This window comes from Antedon mediterranea, chromosome 7 (genome assembly GCF_964355755.1).
Source record: "Antedon mediterranea chromosome 7, ecAntMedi1.1, whole genome shotgun sequence".
NCBI classification, from domain to species: Eukaryota; Metazoa; Echinodermata; class Crinoidea; order Comatulida; family Antedonidae; genus Antedon; species Antedon mediterranea.
Genome location: NC_092676.1, coordinates 17,859,341 through 17,881,468, shown reverse-complemented (window position 1 = coordinate 17,881,468; position 22,128 = coordinate 17,859,341). Strand labels below are relative to the sequence as shown.

The following is a 22,128-nucleotide window of genomic DNA, read 5'->3' as shown; positions in this document are numbered from 1 at the left end:
AGAAGTACTGTACGAGCGATACTACACAATACATTAACAATTTAAACACATTTTTTCCTAGAATGAAATTAACGTGTACATTTATTTCCAGAATAATCTGTTAACAAGTGTCCTAAAGTATTTAATGCTTTCTAAGAAATGAAAAGTGCTTCAAAAGATTTTACACTCACAAATTAGAGCAAACAACAAGTAACTAATATACTAAACAAAGATCCATTCAGATCCCTACATACAGAAAGAAATCCACGAATATATTTATCTTTATCACTGTCCTGTACTTGTTAATAGTAGACGTTTTTGAGAATAAAATAACTGACCATTCAAGGCCTAAAAAACTAAATCATGAAATGAATTCCAGAAGCATAGAACATATTAAAAGATTGATAAATTATGAACTAAGAAATACTAAATAAAGGAAGTTTAGCAATATTTGACTCTCATAGCTTTTGTTATTTAAATAAACTAACAAGTTTTAATATGAAAGTGACAGACAGCAAAAGGATAAATTATTCATTCATAAATTAAATCATTATTTTCTACTTTTAAAAATTTTATACAAAAGTTAATTCAATGTATTTCCGGTGTAATTGTATTAAAAATAAACTTTGAGAATGCCCTAAAACAAACAAAATGTTATGTTAGTAATTTTATTTACGGGACTGGTTGTCCTGCCTGTGGTTGTCCTGCCTGTGGTTGTCCTGCCTGTGGTTGTCCAGCTGGTGGTTGTCCAGCTGGTGGTTGTCCTGCCTGTGGTTGCCCTGCCTGTGGTTGTCCTGCCTGTGGTTGTCCAGCCTGTGGTTGTCCTGCTTGTGGTTGCCCTGCCTGTGGTTGTCCAGCTTGTGGTTGTCCTGCTTGTGGTTGCCCTGCCTGTGGTTGCCCTGCCTGTGGTTGTTGTCCTGCCTGTGGTTGTTGTCCTGCCTGTGGTTGTCCAGCTTGTTGTTGTCCTGCCTGTGGTTGTCCTGCCTGTGGTTGTCCAGCTGGTGGTTGCCCTGCCTGTGGTTCCCCTGCTTGTGGTTGTCCTGCCTGTGGTGGTGGTTGTTTTTCTATCACTTGTGGGATTTGATTGTTTTGTATTGAATTATCATCGTTCTGAATTGGTTGCCCCTCATTTACTTTAGCTTGTTGGTGTAATTTGACAGCTTCGTGGTTAACTATCGGTTGAGCCTTTAATATAAACAAAAATTAAAAACAGTTAAAATTATTTGTTAACCAACATTCAGTATCATACCATGGATCTATACATTTTAATTTATAGACCCATTATCATACAGTACCATCTATATTTTCTATTACGGTACTTGTCTACCAAACCAAGTATGCTAGATTGTTTTTGTAAAATATCGTGGTCCCAATAATTAAAAATACGCAAATAACTAATGAATGGTTGCTGTATTGCTTGTATCAGTTTGATTTGATATTCCAAGTTTAAATGTGTATACAAAGGAGTTCCATTTGTTATGGTATGCGGAATAATCACTTACATATTCATACATTTTATAGTATAATTCATGCATTTTTAAACAGAAATATTTTATACACAACATGCGTAAAACCAAGTATTTTTAACTATAAATAAACTACTATTGTAATACTTAGTTATATCTAATTAGCTTATTAAAAAACACTGCAAGAAATATATTAATGCTAAAACTACAAAATATCTGTTTAGTATAAACGGTTTGTTTTGATGAAACCTAATTTTAAAGCATTGAATATGTTTAATTATTATTTAGACACACATTCAGACAGTGTCGTGGCAATACATTGCAAACATCTTGAAATATGTTCTTTTTTCACATTAATAATAATTGATAGTATTTTGTACAGAAAAACAAACATTAATACTGTAGTTGAAATGTAAATATTTAGATTAACTATAATATCGAGAATGACAATGGAATAATATTTTTTAAACAAATTACGATTTTAAGATCAGATTTAAATTAGTATCATTTCGATATTCAATGTTATATTTTGCCACCAAATTCCACCAATAAGGACCTAACAATGATTGTGTAGTAAAAGTTTCTAATTTTCAAAAGGAGCAAATAGATTGTTTATGTTCTGCCCCCCAAGCAATGTATACTGATAGTCTTAACTACCCGTTATTTATTTTACAGTCACAGTTGCAGGATGTTTTTATGAACAGGTCATTTCAAATATAAGGAAATTGTAAGGAAATATTTCAAAATACTAAACGATTAAAACAAATCACACACATAACAACAATTTCCCACTCGCATCCATGCAACAATAGAATGAAGTATGAAGTAAGGTATAAGATGAAATAAATGGTAAATCAATTAATATGTCATTTATTCAACTCAAATAAATAAATAACTTTAAAACGGTCTTTGATTAATAAACAGGTTATGTCACTGAAATATTCAGTGAATCTTCATTTTAATATTCAAGTAAACTGTAAAATAAATGAGTATATTAATGGATGTATAAATATAAGATAGTGTGAGTGCAACCAAATTTAAGAAAAAAATGTTACAGTAATATTGCATCATCAACTGTGGCGTATCTGGAGCGCAATAAAGCTGATTTTAGGCTATGTTCAAACTCACTGCGTTCCTTTTCACATTGCAAAATGTAAGAAGTTGTAACCATGTAACCTATATGAATACAATTTTGTGGAAAATCTTTTGTGACACACTGATGAGAGATCCTGTGTTTGTTATGGTTTGTTCCAAGATGTTCCGAGTTCTTACTGCGTGCGCGTGCATTGCCCTGGTATTAACATGTATGTGTATAAAATGTGTAATAAATCAGGAAATCAAACCTGGTTACAATTTATGCACATGTGAAAAAAGTAGTAATCTAAAAAAAGGTGTATGATAACTTCTTTTTTGGTCTAGATCATCTAAATATATTTAATGCTAATCTGTAATGTCAGTTTCAAATATGTGTACGTCAAGTATATAACTCTATTAGTTTGAACATAGCCATAGATGTCAACATGCAAAAATGGTAAATTCCAATAATTGTACATACTTTTTAAACAACTGTGGGTTTATGTTCAGAAATGTCATCATAATAATGTAATTTTAAGAGGTTAATGTTTTTAACATTAAACCCTTGTAACACGTAGGTAGGTTTTTATTCAACATGAAAAATAAACCATTAAGATGAAATGCCTATTATGTAAGTGCTATAGGGTGCAAGCAGGATAAAATGTACACAAAACAAACAGTATATATAAAAGAAAATAAACAACTATAAACAAAGCATATACCTATTGATTGTTCTTGATTGTTTACTATTAACAAAGACAACAATAAAAGCATGATTAGCTTTATGATCTCAATTAGTAAAATTACTTAAAATGATACCATAGAGATATTACCTATTATTATTGTATAATCTTTGAATACACATACAAAATTTAGTGTTTAGCCATGCTATCAAATAACAGTGACACTTTGTGTTGTGTTGTTTGATAGCCTTGGTTTAGCAGAGGAACAAAATGGTTGTTGGGCGAGACTCCACATGAATCACTAAGTGGCGGAAATATCACAATTAGTAAAATCTTCAATATACTGCAAAACCAACAATTTTGTGATATGAAACTTTCACGAAACGGTTTCATCAGTCACTTTAGCGACAGGAAAAAATTTTTAAAAATAAATTACAAGTAAATAATGTAACAACATCGTGTCAATCAATCATGTACGTAACCATGGTGTTTCAATTCAATGCATGTAGTCTGCACTAATACAGTAATCCATTGTAGTAAAGATTGCGTCAACCATTGTATACAAGATCTTCGTGTTATAAAGACGATACTGGAGGCAGTAGTAAATACAGTAAAGAAACAAGAGCACATATTCTCACTTAGCAAAATAATGTGACGTCCTTTGTGAAAAAAGAACGCGATAAAGAAAAGATCACTTTATTAGTAGTAGATATATAGTAGTAGTACTATATTTTGCGTACTCAATTCCTGAAAATGATCTACGGCATGAAACGTTTGTGTATTTAAATCATTCACAAAATTCGTGAAAGTTTAATGCGCACGAAAAATACTTTAGAGATTATACTACTGTATAATATTTCAATGAATATACAGATCAATTGAGTGATATAATCGGGAACCAAAATGGTAGTGTGGGCCAGACTCAACATGAATGGTTGGTTTACTATACGCTTCTGTAGTATGTGCTTATATTACATAGCCTATGTAAATACGCTAACGTGATTGGTTGAAACTGCATCACATGACTACCGCTGCAAGGATCGTAAATCGTATATATCCTCGAGAACGATGATATTGACTGTGTAATTTTCGCGTAATTATCGTGTCCCCTGTCATTAAACATATAGATTCTCGAGTACGATGATATTGACTGTGTAATTTTCGTGTGCCAACACTCGCGTTGCCGATAAATAAACAAAAGTCATCTACTCGATCTTGAACTCGGGTGGAATTGTCACTCCATCGCAAGACAACGCTTCAACCGCTGCGCCACGGAAGTTGCTTGAAGAAATTAATCATCTAAACTATTTAAACTATGCATACATAGCGCCCTCATTTGTTATAAGTCCACCCTAAATGTGATGAAACACCGTTTGTGATTGGTCAATACTCACGGTAGTAACCTAGTACGCGCTGAACATCCGGTGATTCGCGGCTCCTCGAAGATCGAGAAAAGAAGACGAATTGTTTATTCGGCCTACCTGATTATAATATTATTATTTTTAATAGGCTTATTGATGGAAATTCTTCTGTTAATTTAAACGACCTAGGCCTAAGTGAATATTTTATTGCCAAGGAATCATTAATTAGTAATTATCTGTATATTATTCTTCGCAAGGTAAGGTGTCTAGGCAGGCTTGTTTAAATACAATACAAATACTATAGGAGGCCTAACCTAGCTTCACCCAACCAAGCAGACTTGTTCTTGGCTATATAATATAACAGATATTGCCTTTTATATCGTGGCGGAAATATATATTCCCTCGAACTTAATATCATTCCCTCGGGGATGTCAAATCTTATATTTAACCTCTAAGCAGTCAATATCTGTATAATACGAACTCCAATTTATAAACAGCATTCTAATTGATTATGTAAACATTTATGAGGTTATAGCAATAATATCACAGTGAAAGTAAAAAGACAAATACGATCACAATTAGATGATCTACATTAAAATAAAGTCATAAACAAATCTTTGGTTGTTGTTTTTCAAGACATTACAGTTCAGTGCTCAGTAGCACTAAGCTAAAAAAATAAATGTATAATACCTGATTTTTTTCAACCTGATTAGCAGCTGGGTCAAATTGAAGTTTATCACTGCCTTGTTGAATGTCTGTTAGTTTCTTCTCTGCAGCTGCCTACATAAAAAATAGATCAATACAAAATAGTAAGTGTATATGCTGGAAAAACTATTTCATGAGTCTTTTCCAACAATACTGTGTCTTAGTCATTCATAGACATGGCTAGTGTATCCAATTGACTTGTTTTACCTAGTGTCATATTCAAAGATTGTGTCTATTTTGTAAATCAATGGTCACCCACCCTAATCACTAAATCAGTTTTGGATCTATCCTTATGTATGAATGCGATAGGTTTTCAACTTGTCAATATACATTTCAGAAATAATTTCTCAAAATTTGACAACATAAGTGGATGTAGGTGGGTGCAAACACTGACCTTCACCATCTTCTATCAAGCCTAGACCTTAATATTTTAAACCTTCCAACCAGCTTAGTTTAAGCACAGCATCAACTCAAGAAACCTCTGGGTTTTCCCCATCCATTATTAACTTGTCTACACCCTCGTATCCTCACACTTTTTTAGGTACACCCCTGGCTTACTATGAGGACCACTTTGTATTTCTCTGTATGGGTTTTCCTATTATTGATCTCAATTTTCGATTGCAACAAATTTCCATGATAATTATGAACCCTAGAGTACTGAGTAGAATACTAGCTATGTTAATCTTTATAAACAAAGCGATGTATTGTTATTTACCTGGTCCATAGCAACTGGTTCATTTACTTGATTATTTTTTGCTAAGTTTTCCTGTTCCTCTCTTATTTTATCTTTGTGCGCTTCAAACTCTTCTCGTTGCTGTTGTCGCTTTAATTCACGTTCCTGCATTTTCTTTTCATAACCTTCCAATTCTTCCTCCTCAAACATATCCTCCTGTTGTAGGTCCTACAAAATAAAATCCATCAATCAATAATTTCTAAACAATCTAAACTAAACCATCATTTATTAGCCAAACGAAAAAAAAAAATACAGTGTGTATTATAAATAAAATCCTAAAACAATAAATAGAAATATTTTCTCTGAATAGGGGTTGGCTGGGTTAAAACATATAGTTCCTCTTGTTTGTCCCTAGATACTTAAAAACTTTAAAACTCACACATTATAACTAAATTTTAACCTCCCCAAAGAAGTTCAATACACATTTGACTGAGTAGGTGTTAAAATAGTTAAGGTAAACTAATATAGGCCTAGGAAGCAATTCTTGTAAGACTTATCATGATTAAAAAGCATTATAAATAAATGTTAACCTCTCCAAAAAAGTTAATTTTAACTAATAGGTCTAGTAAGCAATTAGGAATTCTTGTAAGACTTTATGTTTGGAAATATAAAAAAAAATGTATTTAAATTCTATACCCAACTAATAAAATACTAGAACCAAAAGCATATAAAGTAAAAAAAAAAATATTAAAAAAAATTGTAGATGGGAATAAAGGTTAAAAAAGTCATTGAAGAAATAAAATTATAAATTGAATTTCAGATTTAATATTTTATTCTATAATTTCTTACCTGTAACACATCCTTGAATTTAATATCAAATAAAAAATAATAAAAACTTAAAACAAAACTTTAAAACAATTATTATTTTTTGTTTCCATTTTCACATAAAGTGAATTAATCTAGAGACACCATACAATTTTTTAGCATGTCATTCCAGAACACCCCTCCCCAAACAAAAAAGTTACGGGGAGGAGATAGTTTATGATAATTAAACACTTGTCCAAAATAAGTTGGTATTGAATCTATGTGTTCAATATCATAGGCAAATGTTGCAGTACTGTGTCACATATGTATCACATGTGGCAGCTGTAAAATGGTAGGCTTATGGCCTAAGATACATGCGTAACATGTAATACATAAATGACACTGTTTTACAGAAGTCTATGATACTGTACATAAAATGCTATATGTGGAAATACAGTACAGAATATGTAGCAGCTGGGTATGTATAAAAATAATCAAATAAACATATATATACATATACTTCTACATAATCGACAACAATTTATCAACTGCTTACCTCCCATCCATCGTCATTGTCAAACTCGCTCTCATCAGTAGCTTTCATGAACTCTTCCCTGCTCACCAATTTATTTTTATCCGTGTCAATCTGAAAAGAATATGGTCAACATACTTCATAACCATGTTCAAATACAGTTTATTATATAAGTACAATAAAAATAAACTAGGAGCTACTCTTAATATTAAATGTATTTGTTTTTTTTCTCTCGATTGTTAGAGGTTTTTTGAATAAACAATGATTAGGCTTGAGAGTAAGAGGAATTACTGTACCTCACGCAGAACATGTTCCCTCATCCTGGCCAGTTCCTCAAACTTCTCTTTAGGATCAGCATTCGATTCTTGGTATATTTTTTCAACCTAAACAAATGTAATTGTTTTTGTTTCGATAAATAGTCAACAAATTCCTTTAATGTATGTAATATGTACATATCTTTTATTTTTTTAAATTATTATTTTTTAAAATAATTTTTTCATTATACATTAAAACTTATATAGCACCCATTTCTATGGTAAGCTTAATCAGCGGCACTTCACATAGAGTATCACGGTGTGACATCACAACAATAAAGGGCGCTGCATGGTTGCTAGCCAACCAAAAAATGCGATCAGCGCTACTATGATGATAAACAGTAAAGATCTGTATTTCTATCAAATTATGTATCTTAGCTTGATTTTTTTAAACTTAAACTGTAGCTGAAGAATAGATTATTAAAAACAAATATTTAGTGATCTTTTAAAATTTTAGTTTGTTTTTATTGAAAATTATGAAGTTTTAAATGACTACTTCAATAAGCCTATTCCAAACCATTGGTGATCTTGGCGTCACTCAGGCAGGCTGAACGCATTTTTGGTTGCGCTAGCAACCACGCAGCGCCACCTACCGTCGTGACGTCAGCACCGTGATACTCTTTACTGTCATAACATTGGTTACAATAAAAAGTCTTTAAACTAATGATAGTCATTCAAATGTTTAGTGTAACTTGGCAAATTGTTGTAGATTCTTGTTTCAGCAACGAAAACGAGCGGTTCGCAAATGTCTTTTGTTTAGTTTGTGGGATTGTTAGCTTAACAATTAACATCACTAGTACTAGAATACTGCGGGCTTGTTGTGAACGACAATTGCATCACATAAAAAGGAATGGATACATTTAAAAATTAAACAAGCAATAGATTTGTTATACATTCTACTCTACCTCTTTAATAAATAAGGCTTCTAATTCAAATGGATCAAGGTTGCCGTCACCATTAGTATCATGCAAGGCAAAAAACGTCTTTGGGTTAAAATCTTCCTTGTCAAGGTGATCTGTTTCCTCCCATACTTCTTCAAGTTGCGCCTTGCTACCCTGAAAACACAATTTAAAACAATTCATTGTTAACAACACCTGTGTTGGTGTACCTAGTACAAAGAAAAAAATTACTATATACCACATTTATTTTTAATTAAATTTATTCAGTTGAAGATAATTGTTTAAAATGCTTCAGTGTTTGTTATACCTACAAATAAATTTACAATATCTAATTTACATACTATTGGTAATTTCCTGAAGTAGTGGTACTGTATGATGTTAAGCCCACGCCATTAATAGCATTGACCAAGAGAAAACAGAGGCTATATTAGTGTAGTACAATATATTGTAGTCCTTTATTAAACGTTAAATACAGTCTGTGTGTGGTAAAAGATCAGGATGTGGTTTTTACAAGTCCTTAATTTGAGCATATTTACATCAACACCAAGATCATTCAAGTGAGCTGTAATCAGTCAAGGGCCATTTAACGACTGACGATAAATAGTTAAACATACATTTTTCTTACAAAAAATAAAAGTAATTAGAAAAGTTTTCAGGATAGTGAGTGAGTGAGTGGCCGAGCGGTTAAGACAGTGGAACCGTAATTACGTAGCCAAAACATCGGCAGGGGTTCGAGGCTCACTCACTCCATGGTTCTGGTGGTAGAACGAGTCTTCTCGGATAAGGACTATAAACCGTAGGTCCAGTGTACACATCTAGCTCGTGTGCACTTTAAAGAACCTAGTACATCTTTCGAGACGAGTAGGGGGTTACCCCGGTGTATTAGTACATCACAGCCACTGATCACCAACTGGGCCCTCTGGGAGACCAGTCTTAGACTGAAGAGGTTACCCAGTATAAATATAAATTTCAATTCAATTCAACCATTTACTGTGTCTTTGAAGGAATTAATATCTTTGAAAATCCAATCAAATTACATCATGATCAATAAGAACAATAAAATCATTGTATCACATGACGTCACTTGATTGGACGTGTTCAAACATTATTTCCACCAAAGGCAGCATAGATGGTTATGCTATAGTTCTAGGATGAACAATGTTTAGATTTCTTTTGTTTTATGTAAGAAAAACGCATTTTTTTTCATCTATTTATTGTCGATCGTTTGAAGTACAAATTACGTCAGAGTAGGGCAAAACATCTGACAATTTACTCAACACCCTGACACAAAGCTACTCCACAGTAGTTACAAACAATTACAATTTTGTCGATCGTTATTGTCCTCGTGTAAATGGGCCTTTAGTGGTCTTAATGGAAGAAAGCTACTCCACAGTAGTTACAAATAATTACAATTTTGTCGATCGTTATTGTCCTCGTGTAAATGGGCCTTTAGTGGTCTTAATGGAAGAAAGCTGCTCCACAGTAGTTACAAATAATTACAATTTTGTCGATCGTTATTGTCCTCGTGTAAATGGGCCTTTAGTGGTCTTAATGGAAGAAAACTACTCCACAGTAGTTACAAATAATTACAATTTTGTCGATCGTTATTGTCCTCGTGTAAATGGGCCTTTAGTGGTCTTAATGGAAGAAAACTACTCCACAGTAGTTACAAATAATTACAATTTTGTCGATCGTTATTGTCCTCGTGTAAATGGGCCTTTAGTGGTCTTAATGGAAGAATTTATCAAAAATAAAAGTATTTTACTGGATGCTTAATTTTGTCATGTTCTTTGGCTTTCTTCTTCTTTTCTTGGAATTCCTTTTCAGCAGCCTCACGTTGCTGTTCGTCTAATTTCTTTAGTTGTTCTCGTCTCTGAATTTCTTTTTCCATTTCATAGTTTTTAAATTCTTCTCGTCTTTTCTTATCTGCAGCATCTAAATCTTTCGTTGCCTGAATACAAAATTATTATTATAAAACAGAAAATTAACTTTAAATTCCCAAAACACATTATGATGTAAATGAGAGCACTTTGTTCGAACATGCCTCTTGTAAAATGGAAATCCTTTGAATGCCTATGCAGGTCAAAGGTCAAAGTACATCTTTCAAAAGTGATGCCTGCATTCTTAAGTCCAAATTTTGTCTCAGTTAAAACTTATAAATTATATCACATTCAATGATAAACACAATATGTATGAATTTCATGCATACAGTACAGTATAACAGGGAAACCACAAAATATATCGTTACATTCCTTTTTGTCACAATTAATGCTTCAGGGAATTTGTTAAATAATAATATTCGTTTTTATATAGCGCTTACTGCACAATTCTTCTAAGCGCTTCACATTATTACCCTGTCATTTGTTTTTTTGGATCAAACTCTCAATCTCATAATGCAGCTAGTAATCGGAGCAAAGTTGTGTCTTGATCTAACCGGGTCTACAATGTTAATTATTTGGCAGAAATCTTTGTGAAACAAATAATATATGATGCATTTTTGCAAAAATGTTTACCTTTCGTAGTAAATTTGTAAGATCTTTTTCGTTGAAAGTGTCAGGACTTTTAGGGTCTACATGTCCAACAAGATTCTCAAAAAGTTCTTTAGGATTGGATCCTGGGATGCCTACATTAACAAGAACATAACACATGCATGCAAATATCAAATACAACACAGTGTGAATGAACGATCCACAGATGATTATAATACAATTTTGATGACATTTTGTTTATTTTTCTAAAAAAATTAAAGGTTTGCATGGTGAAGAAAACTAGTAAAGTAAGACTTATGGTATACCGTGGCTTTTAAAATAGAGAATTTTACACAATTGTTACACTTCTGGAATATAATACTAGAAAGTAAATTTGAGGCAAGTGTAAGCAAGCATAACCCAATGTATTGGTCATTGCTAGGCTGGCATTGTGTGAACCAAGGCAAACCAGGCTTGTTAATTCATACTAGACCAAAAAGTACAAAATAGTTATAAAAAAATTAGCTAAAAGTAAAATCGATCAGTTCACACCTGCCAGTCTATGTTTAGTAATGAACAATGTGGTTGCTTATATTTGCCTCAACTTTCACTCTAAAGGACATTCTCATCTTTACTTGATCACATGGTGTACCACAAACCTTACTTTATTAATTTTAAAAACAGCTATTCTGATTCACAGCATAAATTGTGAGTTTTATTTCTTTAAGTGAAATAGTAAAGAAGGACTTGTAAAAAAATTTGAAAAATATAAATAAAGTTTTCTGAATTTTATAGAAAATTTAAATGGAAATGTGTTTAAATGCATTCAACAATTAAAAAACAACTAGCATGGTAGTTACAACTAAATAGTACAGGACACTTCTCAATTCAAGGTCAGCTTAAATATGGAAGGTAATTGAACTTCTTACTTCAATTTATTAATTAAATTTAAATGTTTACAAGGTCGTTTTAATTTTTCAATGATCAGGTGACGTCATGTTGAGAGCATGCAAAGAAGCTTGACTAAAAAGACTAAGTCGAAAGATGGAGATATAGCAGTACTACATATGGCCATATCTTTTTCAATTACAAAATTAATAATGTGTTTGTTATGTGTTTGTTGGTTTAAGATATGATCTATCTAGGATTTATGATGACCTGATTTCCTAGGTACTACTGTAGCTGCCAAAGAGATGCCGCAAACCATAGCCATATTATATCAGCACAAGTTCAAGGCACTCCTCAACCTTTTCCTGGATAAGAATATATAACTGAAGGGTTCGTAACTTGCTTTGTGTGTACAGTACTGTGCAAAAAAACAGGGAATATGTGCCTAACCAACAAATGATGTTTAACAAAAAATAATTTAAATTTTCTAATTGAATGACTAATCTTGAATTATAGAGAGTGTTCTGTACTATCAATGGTCACATTAATGATGATATATGTGTGCAATCTGGTACCACACAGTTTACACCGATACCTTTAAAATCAATTTTTGGAAGTCTTGTATACTAAAATTATCACGGGCGTTAATATCCACATGGCCGATTAGGTTTTGAATGTTGCCAACAGGGCGTCCTTTGTGCATGTTGTATGAAATAATAATAAATAATTTAATAAATAAAAAATTAAGTTTTATAAGTTCCATAGAAAGAAAATATTAAATTGATTGAAAAAACATATTTGAAAGTCTGTGCTTTAAAAAATGCCATTGTTCGTCAATTTTATATGAAAAAAGTAGAAAAGATAATATATATATATATATAGTATTTAAAAAAGAGTTAGAAAATTAAAAATAAAATTTTCTAATATAAGTTATAAAATCAAATTCACCAAAATTAAAATACCAATATATGGTAAAGAATATTTTAAAGGAAATAAACAGAAAAGGATCGGGGAGAACTAATGTACAGTAATATCGTATGACAAACCTTTTTTTAAAATATCTATGAATCCTTTAACTTAAAATTATAAAAAACATAAATTAATAATTGCATAAAGTAAGTAAATCTGGTAAAATGACTAACAATACTGTACCGCATGAATAAAGCAAACAAATAATAAACAAATAAATAAGTAATGAACAAATAAATATAATTGTTTAAACATACTGAAATGGGTTTAATACACTTTTTGGCCTGACCAAAGAATTGACAGAGAAGGTGTAATGTACCTCCTATTTGGTTTAACCAATCCATGGGACACACCATTTCTCAGAATTGCACTAGACCAATACCAATATAATGGATAGTTATTAATATTAGATAATGTTATTTCTCATGTGCTTGTTTTCTTTTGTAGCTTAACAATAACACTACACGTCACAAAATTCTATTTAATTGTAAAACCAGCAATTTCGAGGCTGTAAAGGTTGCATCCTGCATACCGGACTTTATACTGGGTCAGAAATGAAAGTTTTCATAGAAAAAGAAATACAGTAAATGGAATTACTGAAAGAGAATGAGTCTTGTAACCCCCCGCCCCATATCTCATCTCAACCAGTGTACAGACCTGAGATTTGTCAACCTGAATTGTAACACAGGAGAGAATAGAACATACCTTGTTTTTGATCCATCATTTGCTTAGCAACGAGTCTTAGTCGCTGTACTTCCATACGTTTAAGTTCATCAAGTTTACTGCGGAAGTGACCTGGCATTTGATCTAACTCTAAAGAAAGCTTGCCACTCTGTACAATAATAAATAACACAATGTATGATGTACCTTAGCTAAACGTAATTGTATAGCATGGTAGAAAATGTAGTGCTTAACACATCATTATAACCTATACCTACTGTACAAGCATTGCACCAATTCCTTGACGTGACAACAAAACGAGGTACTTTTCAGCGATTACCTAACACATTTAATAGTCTGCTTGTTACTTGTTTGGATATTGATTTATTTTATGATAGTTTAAATGTATTTAAGGGTAAAATTGATAAATTTCTATAATGTTTCAATCTTTGTTTATGTTATTGTTGCTTATTTGAATTAATTATTATAGTTTATTATGTTTAGATTCAACCTGTTAGTGGCGGTTTTATCGCTGTTGGTTGTGAACTGAATAAAATAAATTAACTAGACATGAAACTCGTCAGTTTGACGAGTTAGTTATCCGCACCACGATAAACGCCACGTGCACGTCATACGTTGGAATATTGCACACAGATAAAGATTATGGCATTATGACAAGAACTGAAGAATATGATATGCTGTTAGTGCTGAATTCTGTCAATTTTATGTCATATAGTATATACATGCAAACACTACAGTATAATCTGTATACATATTACATACAGTGTAGAGAATAGGTGAAATTACGGGACCCGCCATTTATTCCAATTTTTAACATGGCGACGGTATCAAAATGAAACACTTAGATAGCAATTTCAGAAGGAAATTATCTTGGGAACAACATATTAACGTGTAGAAGAAATTTGAATACGTAAAATATAGATGCGCACCCTTTTAAATGTGATGAACTATTACGCAAAATATGAAAATACGACTTTTTTTATTCAACTGGCCATATGATGACGTCACAACATCCGATTGGCAAAATGTTTACATGAATTCGTATCTACAATCCAATAGCTTCCAGAAAACGTTTTAATCGTGATTATCACATTTTATTCTTACGAGCTATTACAGAATAAAATTTACTGTAAAGATGAAATTAATGACCCACGTAATTGAAATTTTTAGGCATGATGACGTCATAAAAATTAAAATATTTTTATCTCATGCTAAAGAAAGTTGATTGACCTACACAATATATAAATGTAGGAGAAAAAGGAATACAGATAAGCGTGATGCGCTCCATTGAATGTGATGAGCAATAACGAAAGAGACAAAAATCCTATATTTTACATTCGTGTGGCCATACGATGACGTCACAATGTTTTTTTAGCCTTATCGATGCATGATCCGTTATCTACAACTCATCAACTTCTAGATTTTGTAATAAAAATAAACGGTTCACGGTTTACTTTAGAAACTATGACTGTTTAAAAAAAGACAAAATTTTGATGATTTTTTAAGCTTTTTCATAAAAAACGCGCATGAAATGTTTAATTCAACGTGTTCGTATGGCGTTATTTAAATTGGAAAAGGTCTAAATTGTTTTCAAAATTACTAGGAAAGGCTTGAAAAATATAATTCAAGAGAAAAAAATATGTTTTTAACGCTACGTGCGCACCGCGTGCGTAAAAAATTGCGCGCCCGTGGGAATTTTTGACATGCTCAAAATGACAAGAAACGCATAAAAAGTTGATTAGAAATTAATTTTGCGCATTTTGAAATTTTAAATGCGCGTGCGCGCGTAACTTCTTGTGAAACATGCCATTTTTAATCCGTAGAAAGTTTGCCCCTGATATGACTTAAATTTTGTCAAAGTGTCAATACTAAATGACTTTTAGTTTTTAATCTATGATCAATCATTGAAATCTATATATAAATTTACGTAAGGGCAAAATTCGGTAAATCGTGCCTTACTTCTATAATTTTTACTCGATGGTATATAAAGTTGGTTCGTACTTTCGGTACTGATTTTAACCACCTGATGTAACCCTGTTTACTAATTAAATTAAGTTAGATAATAAGTTATTGACGGTTAAAACGAATTTAGGTTCCAAGATTTGCCCCAAATAGGGGTGTTTTCCAACCGTGGTATACACTGTATAATGGATGTCCGTCTTGAAAAATACCCGCCACAAAAATGCGAGGAGGCTTCGCATTTTCCTATCTCCTCCTACGATAATTGTTTTTAATAGCTGAAAACCGGTTGAACAGCTAGAGTACACCATCATAATGTTGAAGACAGGCCGATTTTCTTTAAAAAATACTATTTTGATAGATTTAATATACGATTATACAAATCTATTGATTTGCGATGAATGGAACATCCCAATCTCTCAGTCTGCCAGAGTTTGGTTTAACACAAGTACTGTAGGTAAATTTATGAGCCCTTGGTTTAACACATACGGTAGGTAAATATATGGGCCCTTTGAGAATAAACTTGCGAGATTGTGGATAGGCTCTACTGTTAGATATATAAACACATTATTATATACAAATAAACTTTATACTGACAGTTCTTTCTCAACGTTTGTATTAATTAATAATTACCAAATATAAACGTCGTAGTGGTGTATCGTGACATGGTACTTTAATATTTCAATCGATTATGACAGTGACAGTTTTAACTAAACTAAATAAAGAATGTTCTCTAATATAATTAGGAATCTCTTGCCATACACGGGGAAAATTAGTGTACAATGAATATTTAAAATAAATAAATAAATAAATAAAATAAAAAAAGTATTAAATCGCAAATGTTTTACTGTATTTAGAGGTATATTATTTATAGGCCTATAAAACATGAAAAAAATATTTCGTTACTGAGTGGATAAAGAATATATTTAAAAATTGTTCCTCTTTGTACCTATCCGCTTTCCCATCCCTCAACCCTAATGTTACATACAAAACACAAATTGGGTTTCTTTAAATGAGTCCAAATCAAAAACTTGGACTCATTTTGTGATAAGTTTCTCCTTCGGAAGTAATTCCCAGGGTGCTAATTTTAGTTGACTACATAAATCATCGTGTCAATTTATTCGTTTCTGTAAACGACAATGTATAGGCCTATAGTCCTGCGGTACGTACATTTGAAATCGCCAGTTTTGTTACGCTGAAATTACTGTGTATTCGAGAACCATCTGTGGGCACGACCATCTAGTTCATAAAATTGCGCGTAAGTCACGTTGCGTAACTATGACGTCATTCAAAAATAGGAGGTGCACAACTTCACGTAAATGCCCATATGTTGTCAAAGTTAAGAAATGTTATGTTTACACATTTTAGAGAAACGCGATCCACAAAAAGGAAGGATGGAAAGAAGAATAATACAGAAAAAAACTGTTGATCTCATACAATCACAAGGAGTTATCCGCTTGGTATACCAAGCGGATAACTAATAACTGTTCTGTACACATTTGCAAAATAATGTAATCAGAGGTCCCAGCTTGAACAAATTTAATAACATTATAAAAGCATGAACAAATCATAGAGTACACTAACTTACAAACATCTCTGCACAATTATAAGAAATTGAATCTGTAGAGCGAGATGGAAGATCACTTAAAATATCACTTTTATGTTTGATTGGATGTTAATCAAAACAACGATTGGTCTGTAAGCATTAAGCATGAGGGCTTTTGTTTGTGATTAGATAAAAATATAAGATCTAGATAAACCATAAAAATAATAAAAGAATTACTTTTAAATCTTCTAAATTACTAGATTCCATTTTCTTCCGCATCTCAGGGTCTTTTTCTAAAATGTTAATAACTTGACGCAAATATTTGTCATATTCCAGTCCAGTATCCTGTAGATAAAAGAAATACAAAAACAGCTGAAGATAAGATGACAATCAGTCAGCAATGAGAACATTTAATTTTCTTTCACCAGTTGACATTAATTCACTAAAGGAAGCATGGACAATATAATCTATAAATCCATGCTGTTTGATCTTAAAAGTCTTCTTGGGTACAGGAAAAGTGAGCTCACAGTACATTATTCCCAACTATTGTGATTTCTATTATAAGGATTTGTTTTGAAAAACTTTGTTAATAAGCATTCATCATCAGTTTTAAATTCTCTGTCTTAATTCAGAGGTGGTTTGTTGAACCAGATTGACCCAACAAATTTGCAGCGTACACACTGGTCATTTGGGACTGTGTAATCGGACATTTCAGATATAAACAAGGATTTATGTAAATTATATTAAAATTGTTATCTAGTGCCATTTGGTTGTTATGAATGGCTGAGAATATTTAAGGTGCTCTGGTGCCAGTAGCATGTTTCATTTTTTTATAAAACATGGATACACTAATTCAATGTCATAAGGTTATTTTAAATAATGTATATACTTTAAAAAGTCTACAGTATCAATATATAGTAACAATGAATGTTTTTTTATGTTTTATAATCACACATCAAGAATGGTTACTATAATTTTAAAGTTATTTACAACATTGTAATATCATTACTGTATATAGTCCATCTCTTTAACTTACCAAATCTTCATCCTCTTCTTCACTCAAATCTTCCTCTTTAACAACTGGTTTCATGTATACCACATTAACAATGGCACACAACGCAAGTAGACAAGCTAACCTCATAATTGCTGTTTAAAAAAAAAAATCTGTCGTTTAGTGGGAGGGATAATTGGATTTTATTCAAGCAGCGGTTCCTCAATTAGGCTGAAGAATATGGCCTCAGTGACAGGGATGCGCGATGCTTTTCAGTGGTGCGTTATTTACAGGCATCACAGCTGATTATTTCATTAACCTTGGATAAATAGGGGAGTGGTCATGACATTCTGTGTGGGCTATCTCGATGCTGAGGCTGTCAGTATATCCTACACCAGAATCACACCACCTTTTATATTTATAATTGTTTGCGCTTGTCAACAAAACGAATTTCCTTTTTTGGACCAATAAAATTCTGTATTCTGTTATGAGCAATTTTTCAGAGACTGCAACCGGACCAGCTTCCAGGTAGCGGAGACCAACCCGCATGCAAGGATGCTGATCTCCAGTCTATCCTGTGGTGGTTAGAAAGCATCAACGACCCCGCAACTAATGAGTTGTTCCTATTTACGACAAAGTTCTTTTGGTTGAATCGAGACCGTCTTCATTTGTCCGACGATGGCATTCTGTTTGTGAAACACGAAAATTCTGTCGAACGCCTCTTGGTACTTCCAAGGGAATTACAGTTAGTCGCCCTGCGAATACAACATGACCTCCCTTTGTCTCAAGGACAATTCTTTTGGTATGGTATGTCCAGGGATATCTAAAGATATGTATCAACCTGTGAAGTGACCCGAGGGCATGTGTATCGTCCTGAAGAAATCAGCGCCTCTTGCGATTTTGAACGGATAACCTACGCACGGATAAAATAGACACCACTCACCGGAATAGGCACTGTGTGTTTAAACCGTGTTTTATACGAGATACCGAAAGATTGTAGTATTGGCCACTGGGCAATGAATTCGAAAGAGGCAAGCCCAGTTCAAAAGGTAAGCCACACTTCTTTCTGCTACTAGTTGGTTTATACTCTTGGCCGTTTTACAACATTGGCACTGCGAGCAGGGTTTTTCACCGCGACACCATCTAGCGATCTGTATGCACCCGAGAGGCAGTCGCAATGACCCAATGGCAGAGACGTGCTACCAGAACTGCCTGAACATCTTGCATGCAGCTAGCACAAATTCCAAGAAGTGTACGCATTCTGCTCCACAACTTCTCTTCGACTGTGTTAGTGGTTGGTAGGTTCAGGAGTGTTTTCCCCTAACCTACTTCAGCTTTACACGGTCGGTGGAGCATTTCAACGCCGAGCAGAGGGACGCGTGCACACACATCTTCCGCACTGATGACTGCCGTCTGTTGCTGGAGTCAGATGGGCCCCACTTCGCTCCTCCGGGGCAACGAGTGAGTGCACCACATCTGCTTTATCCAACCGCAGAGGCAGTCTGAGTCGAGAGAATCTTGAACCAGGACGCCGAGCAAGTCTTTAGACTTGACCCGGAAGAATGGCAGGGATCTCTCCCTGATGGTGTAGAGGCGACTATTCTGGCGGCCTACTAGAAGTTTTAAGTTGTTATTAGGTTATTTTTGTGTGGTGCTAGAAGATGCACTTGGTTCAGTTATCATTAGCGTTAACCAGAGGTTCCAGAATGACCACCCAAGCACCGGCCCTGGCCTTATAAAATCGGGGAAAGTGTAGTGAAATACCCCTCCGCAAAATGGTTCAGTCTACCGAGTGACCCAAGGTCATGTGTGTCGTCCTGAAGAGATCAGCGGTCTCTTGAGGTTTTGAACGGATAACGTACCGTACGCACGGACAATAGACATCGGAATAGGCATGGTCTGTGTGTTTACAATGTTTATACGAGATACCGAAAGATTGGGCAATGAATTAGAAAATGAAAGAGGCAAGCCCAGTTCAAAAGGTAAGCTACACTACACTTGTTTCTGCTAGTTGGTTTATACTCTCGGCCATTTTACAACACCACATAAAAAAATGGGCCCGATCGTCTCTGTGATGGCCCCGATCGTTCTTGGCCCCGAATGTCTGTTCACCGCCTAGCCTTGCTAACGGTAAGAGGCTAGGCTAGACTCTTTAGGGTAGAGCTACTCTAACTAGACCTAAGACAAACATTTAAAAAACTTTTTAAAAACTTGGCCTATGCCTACATTAAACTAAACAGCTATTACATACTATATTATTATCCTATTTTTGTTTTTTTATCGACAAAAATACGTCGTACGTACGTGGACGTTTCTCTTTTCGACGACGATATTGTGGAATTTAATCTGAAAAAAATAAACAGCAGCTATACACACGGATCCGGCATGGAACTGTCTATATGTACGTATACGTACGTGTCAGTAAAGGGCAAACGTACGACAATAAAATATTAGAAGCCATTTTGTGTCGAACGGGATATGGTTGCGATACCATTACCAGGGCAGTGTTATACTGGGCTTTATTTAATAGTTTTAATTACCATTATACATTATTTATAATAATATTTCTCTGAAACAAAAAGGTTGAATCTTCAATTGATTCTAAATGAAAGAAATAAATGTTTTTATTTGATTTGATAAAAAATGTATCATTCAATTCGCTGACAAAATATCTGTAGCCTATAGGATCGATGTAACTAACAGATATGTAATATTGTTACGTTTGCTAGGAAATAACAGTTGATTTTAATATAACAAGGCCATATACATTGCTGCAGTCGCGTGCTCAAATTTGAATTAGTGTTTACCGACCAACCGACCGACATAGTGAGCTGTAGAGTTGCGTTTGCACACGACTAAAATTATGTATCATAAATTGTTATTTGTTAGTTTACTACAGATAAGAATAGCTGATAACACTCTGGAGGTATTAAACACAAATTGTTACGTTCATTCACAGCATATCAGCTGTTTGGTTCTCACTAGAACGCAACGTAACGCAAGGACGTAAGTCGCAACGCAATCCAATTGACCAATCCAAGCGATGGATTATTCGAGCCGTTCCTCATGATTGGTCAATTCGCTTTGGGTTGAGGCTTACATCCTTGCCATGCGTTCTAGTGGGAACCTTAGCTTTACGTTCGTTACAGCATATCTGTATGGGTTGACGTAATGCATATCAGCTGTCGGGTTAACACAAAAATTGTTAGTATGTTCGTTACAGCATATAGACGATAAATATGTATGGGTTGATGTAATGTAACACACAAATTGTTAGTACGTTACAGTACTTCGTTAATTGTAAAGATTGGTTCCCACTAGAACGTAATTACGCAAGGACATAAACGCAACGCAAGCGTTTTAACCAATTACAAGCGAAGTTATAGACAGTTAGCTTGTGATTGGTCAATTCACTTGCGTTGCGTTACGTCCTTGCGTTGCATCGCTAGTGGAAACCACGCTTTAGTACGTTCGTTACAGCAAATCTGTATGGGTTGACGTAACGTAACACACAAATTGTTAGTACGTTCGCTTGGTTCTCACTAAAGCGTGGTTCCTACTAGAGATGCAACACAAGGACATGACGCAACGTAAGTGAATTGACCAATCATAAGCGATGGATTATTTGAATTGTTGCTTGTCATTGGTCTACACGCTTCCTTGCGTTATGTTTACGTCCTTGTGTTGCGTCCTAGTATGAACCAAGCATTACTGATTTGACAAGCAATGAAATATTCCAACTGTCGCTTGTCATTAGTCACTCGCTTACGTTGCGTTACGTCTCTAGTGAGAACCAAGCTTTTTTACACACAAATTGTTAGTACGTTCGTTACAGCTAAAGCGTGGTTCCCACTAGTGACGCAACACAAGGACGTAACGCAACGCAAGTGAATTGACCAATCACAAGCGATGGCTTATTCGCTTGTGATTGCTAACTGTCTATAACTTCGCTTGTCATTGGTCAATTTACTTGTGTTGCGTTACGTCCTTGCGTTGCGTCGCTAATGGGAACCAAGCTTTACAGTATATGTATGGGTTAACAAAACGTATCACACACATTGTTGTTACCATGTATTAAAACAAAACAAATAATTCATAGTGATGTAGAAAATGAAACTACATTTAATATCAAGTTA

At 33.8% G+C, this 22,128-nt stretch overlaps 1 protein-coding gene across 2 annotated transcripts; it reads right to left on the bottom strand.

Annotated features, from left to right (window-relative positions):
- Positions 1 to 63: 63 nt before the first annotated feature.
- Positions 64 to 20,322, bottom strand: LOC140053967 (nucleobindin-2-like). 2 transcript variants are annotated; one of them, XM_072098742.1, is made up of 13 exons: positions 20,244 to 20,322; positions 18,038 to 18,147; positions 17,239 to 17,346; positions 13,521 to 13,647; positions 12,893 to 12,922; positions 11,004 to 11,113; positions 10,256 to 10,441; positions 8,497 to 8,646; positions 7,574 to 7,660; positions 7,302 to 7,391; positions 5,984 to 6,169; positions 5,254 to 5,343; positions 64 to 1,164 (listed from the first exon to the last, which is right to left on the bottom strand). In XM_072098742.1, exons 2-13 carry the CDS (start codon positions 18,140 to 18,142, stop codon positions 652 to 654), a joined length of 1,782 nt encoding a protein of 593 aa, XP_071954843.1. In that variant the 5' UTR covers positions 18,143 to 18,147; positions 20,244 to 20,322; the 3' UTR covers positions 64 to 651. The 2 variants fall into 2 exon arrangements, with proteins under 2 accessions (XP_071954843.1, XP_071954844.1); XM_072098743.1 differs by lacking the exons at positions 11,004 to 11,113; positions 12,893 to 12,922 and adding an exon at positions 12,442 to 12,539 and having other exon boundaries at positions 20,297 to 20,322.
- Positions 20,323 to 22,128: the final 1,806 nt, after the last annotated feature.

Coding starts and splice junctions, on each gene's coding strand:
- LOC140053967 (XM_072098742.1), bottom strand. CDS start 18,142: ATGAGGTTAGCTTGTCTACTTGCGTTGTGTGCCATTGTTAATGTGGTA. Junction 12,923..13,520: donor AATGATGGATCAAAAACAAG/GTATGTTCTATT, acceptor TATAATTTTAAG/TTAAAGGATTCATAGATATT. Junction 7,661..8,496: donor AAGCCTTATTTATTAAAGAG/GTAGAGTAGAAT, acceptor ACATTTGTTTAG/GTTGAAAAAATATACCAAGA.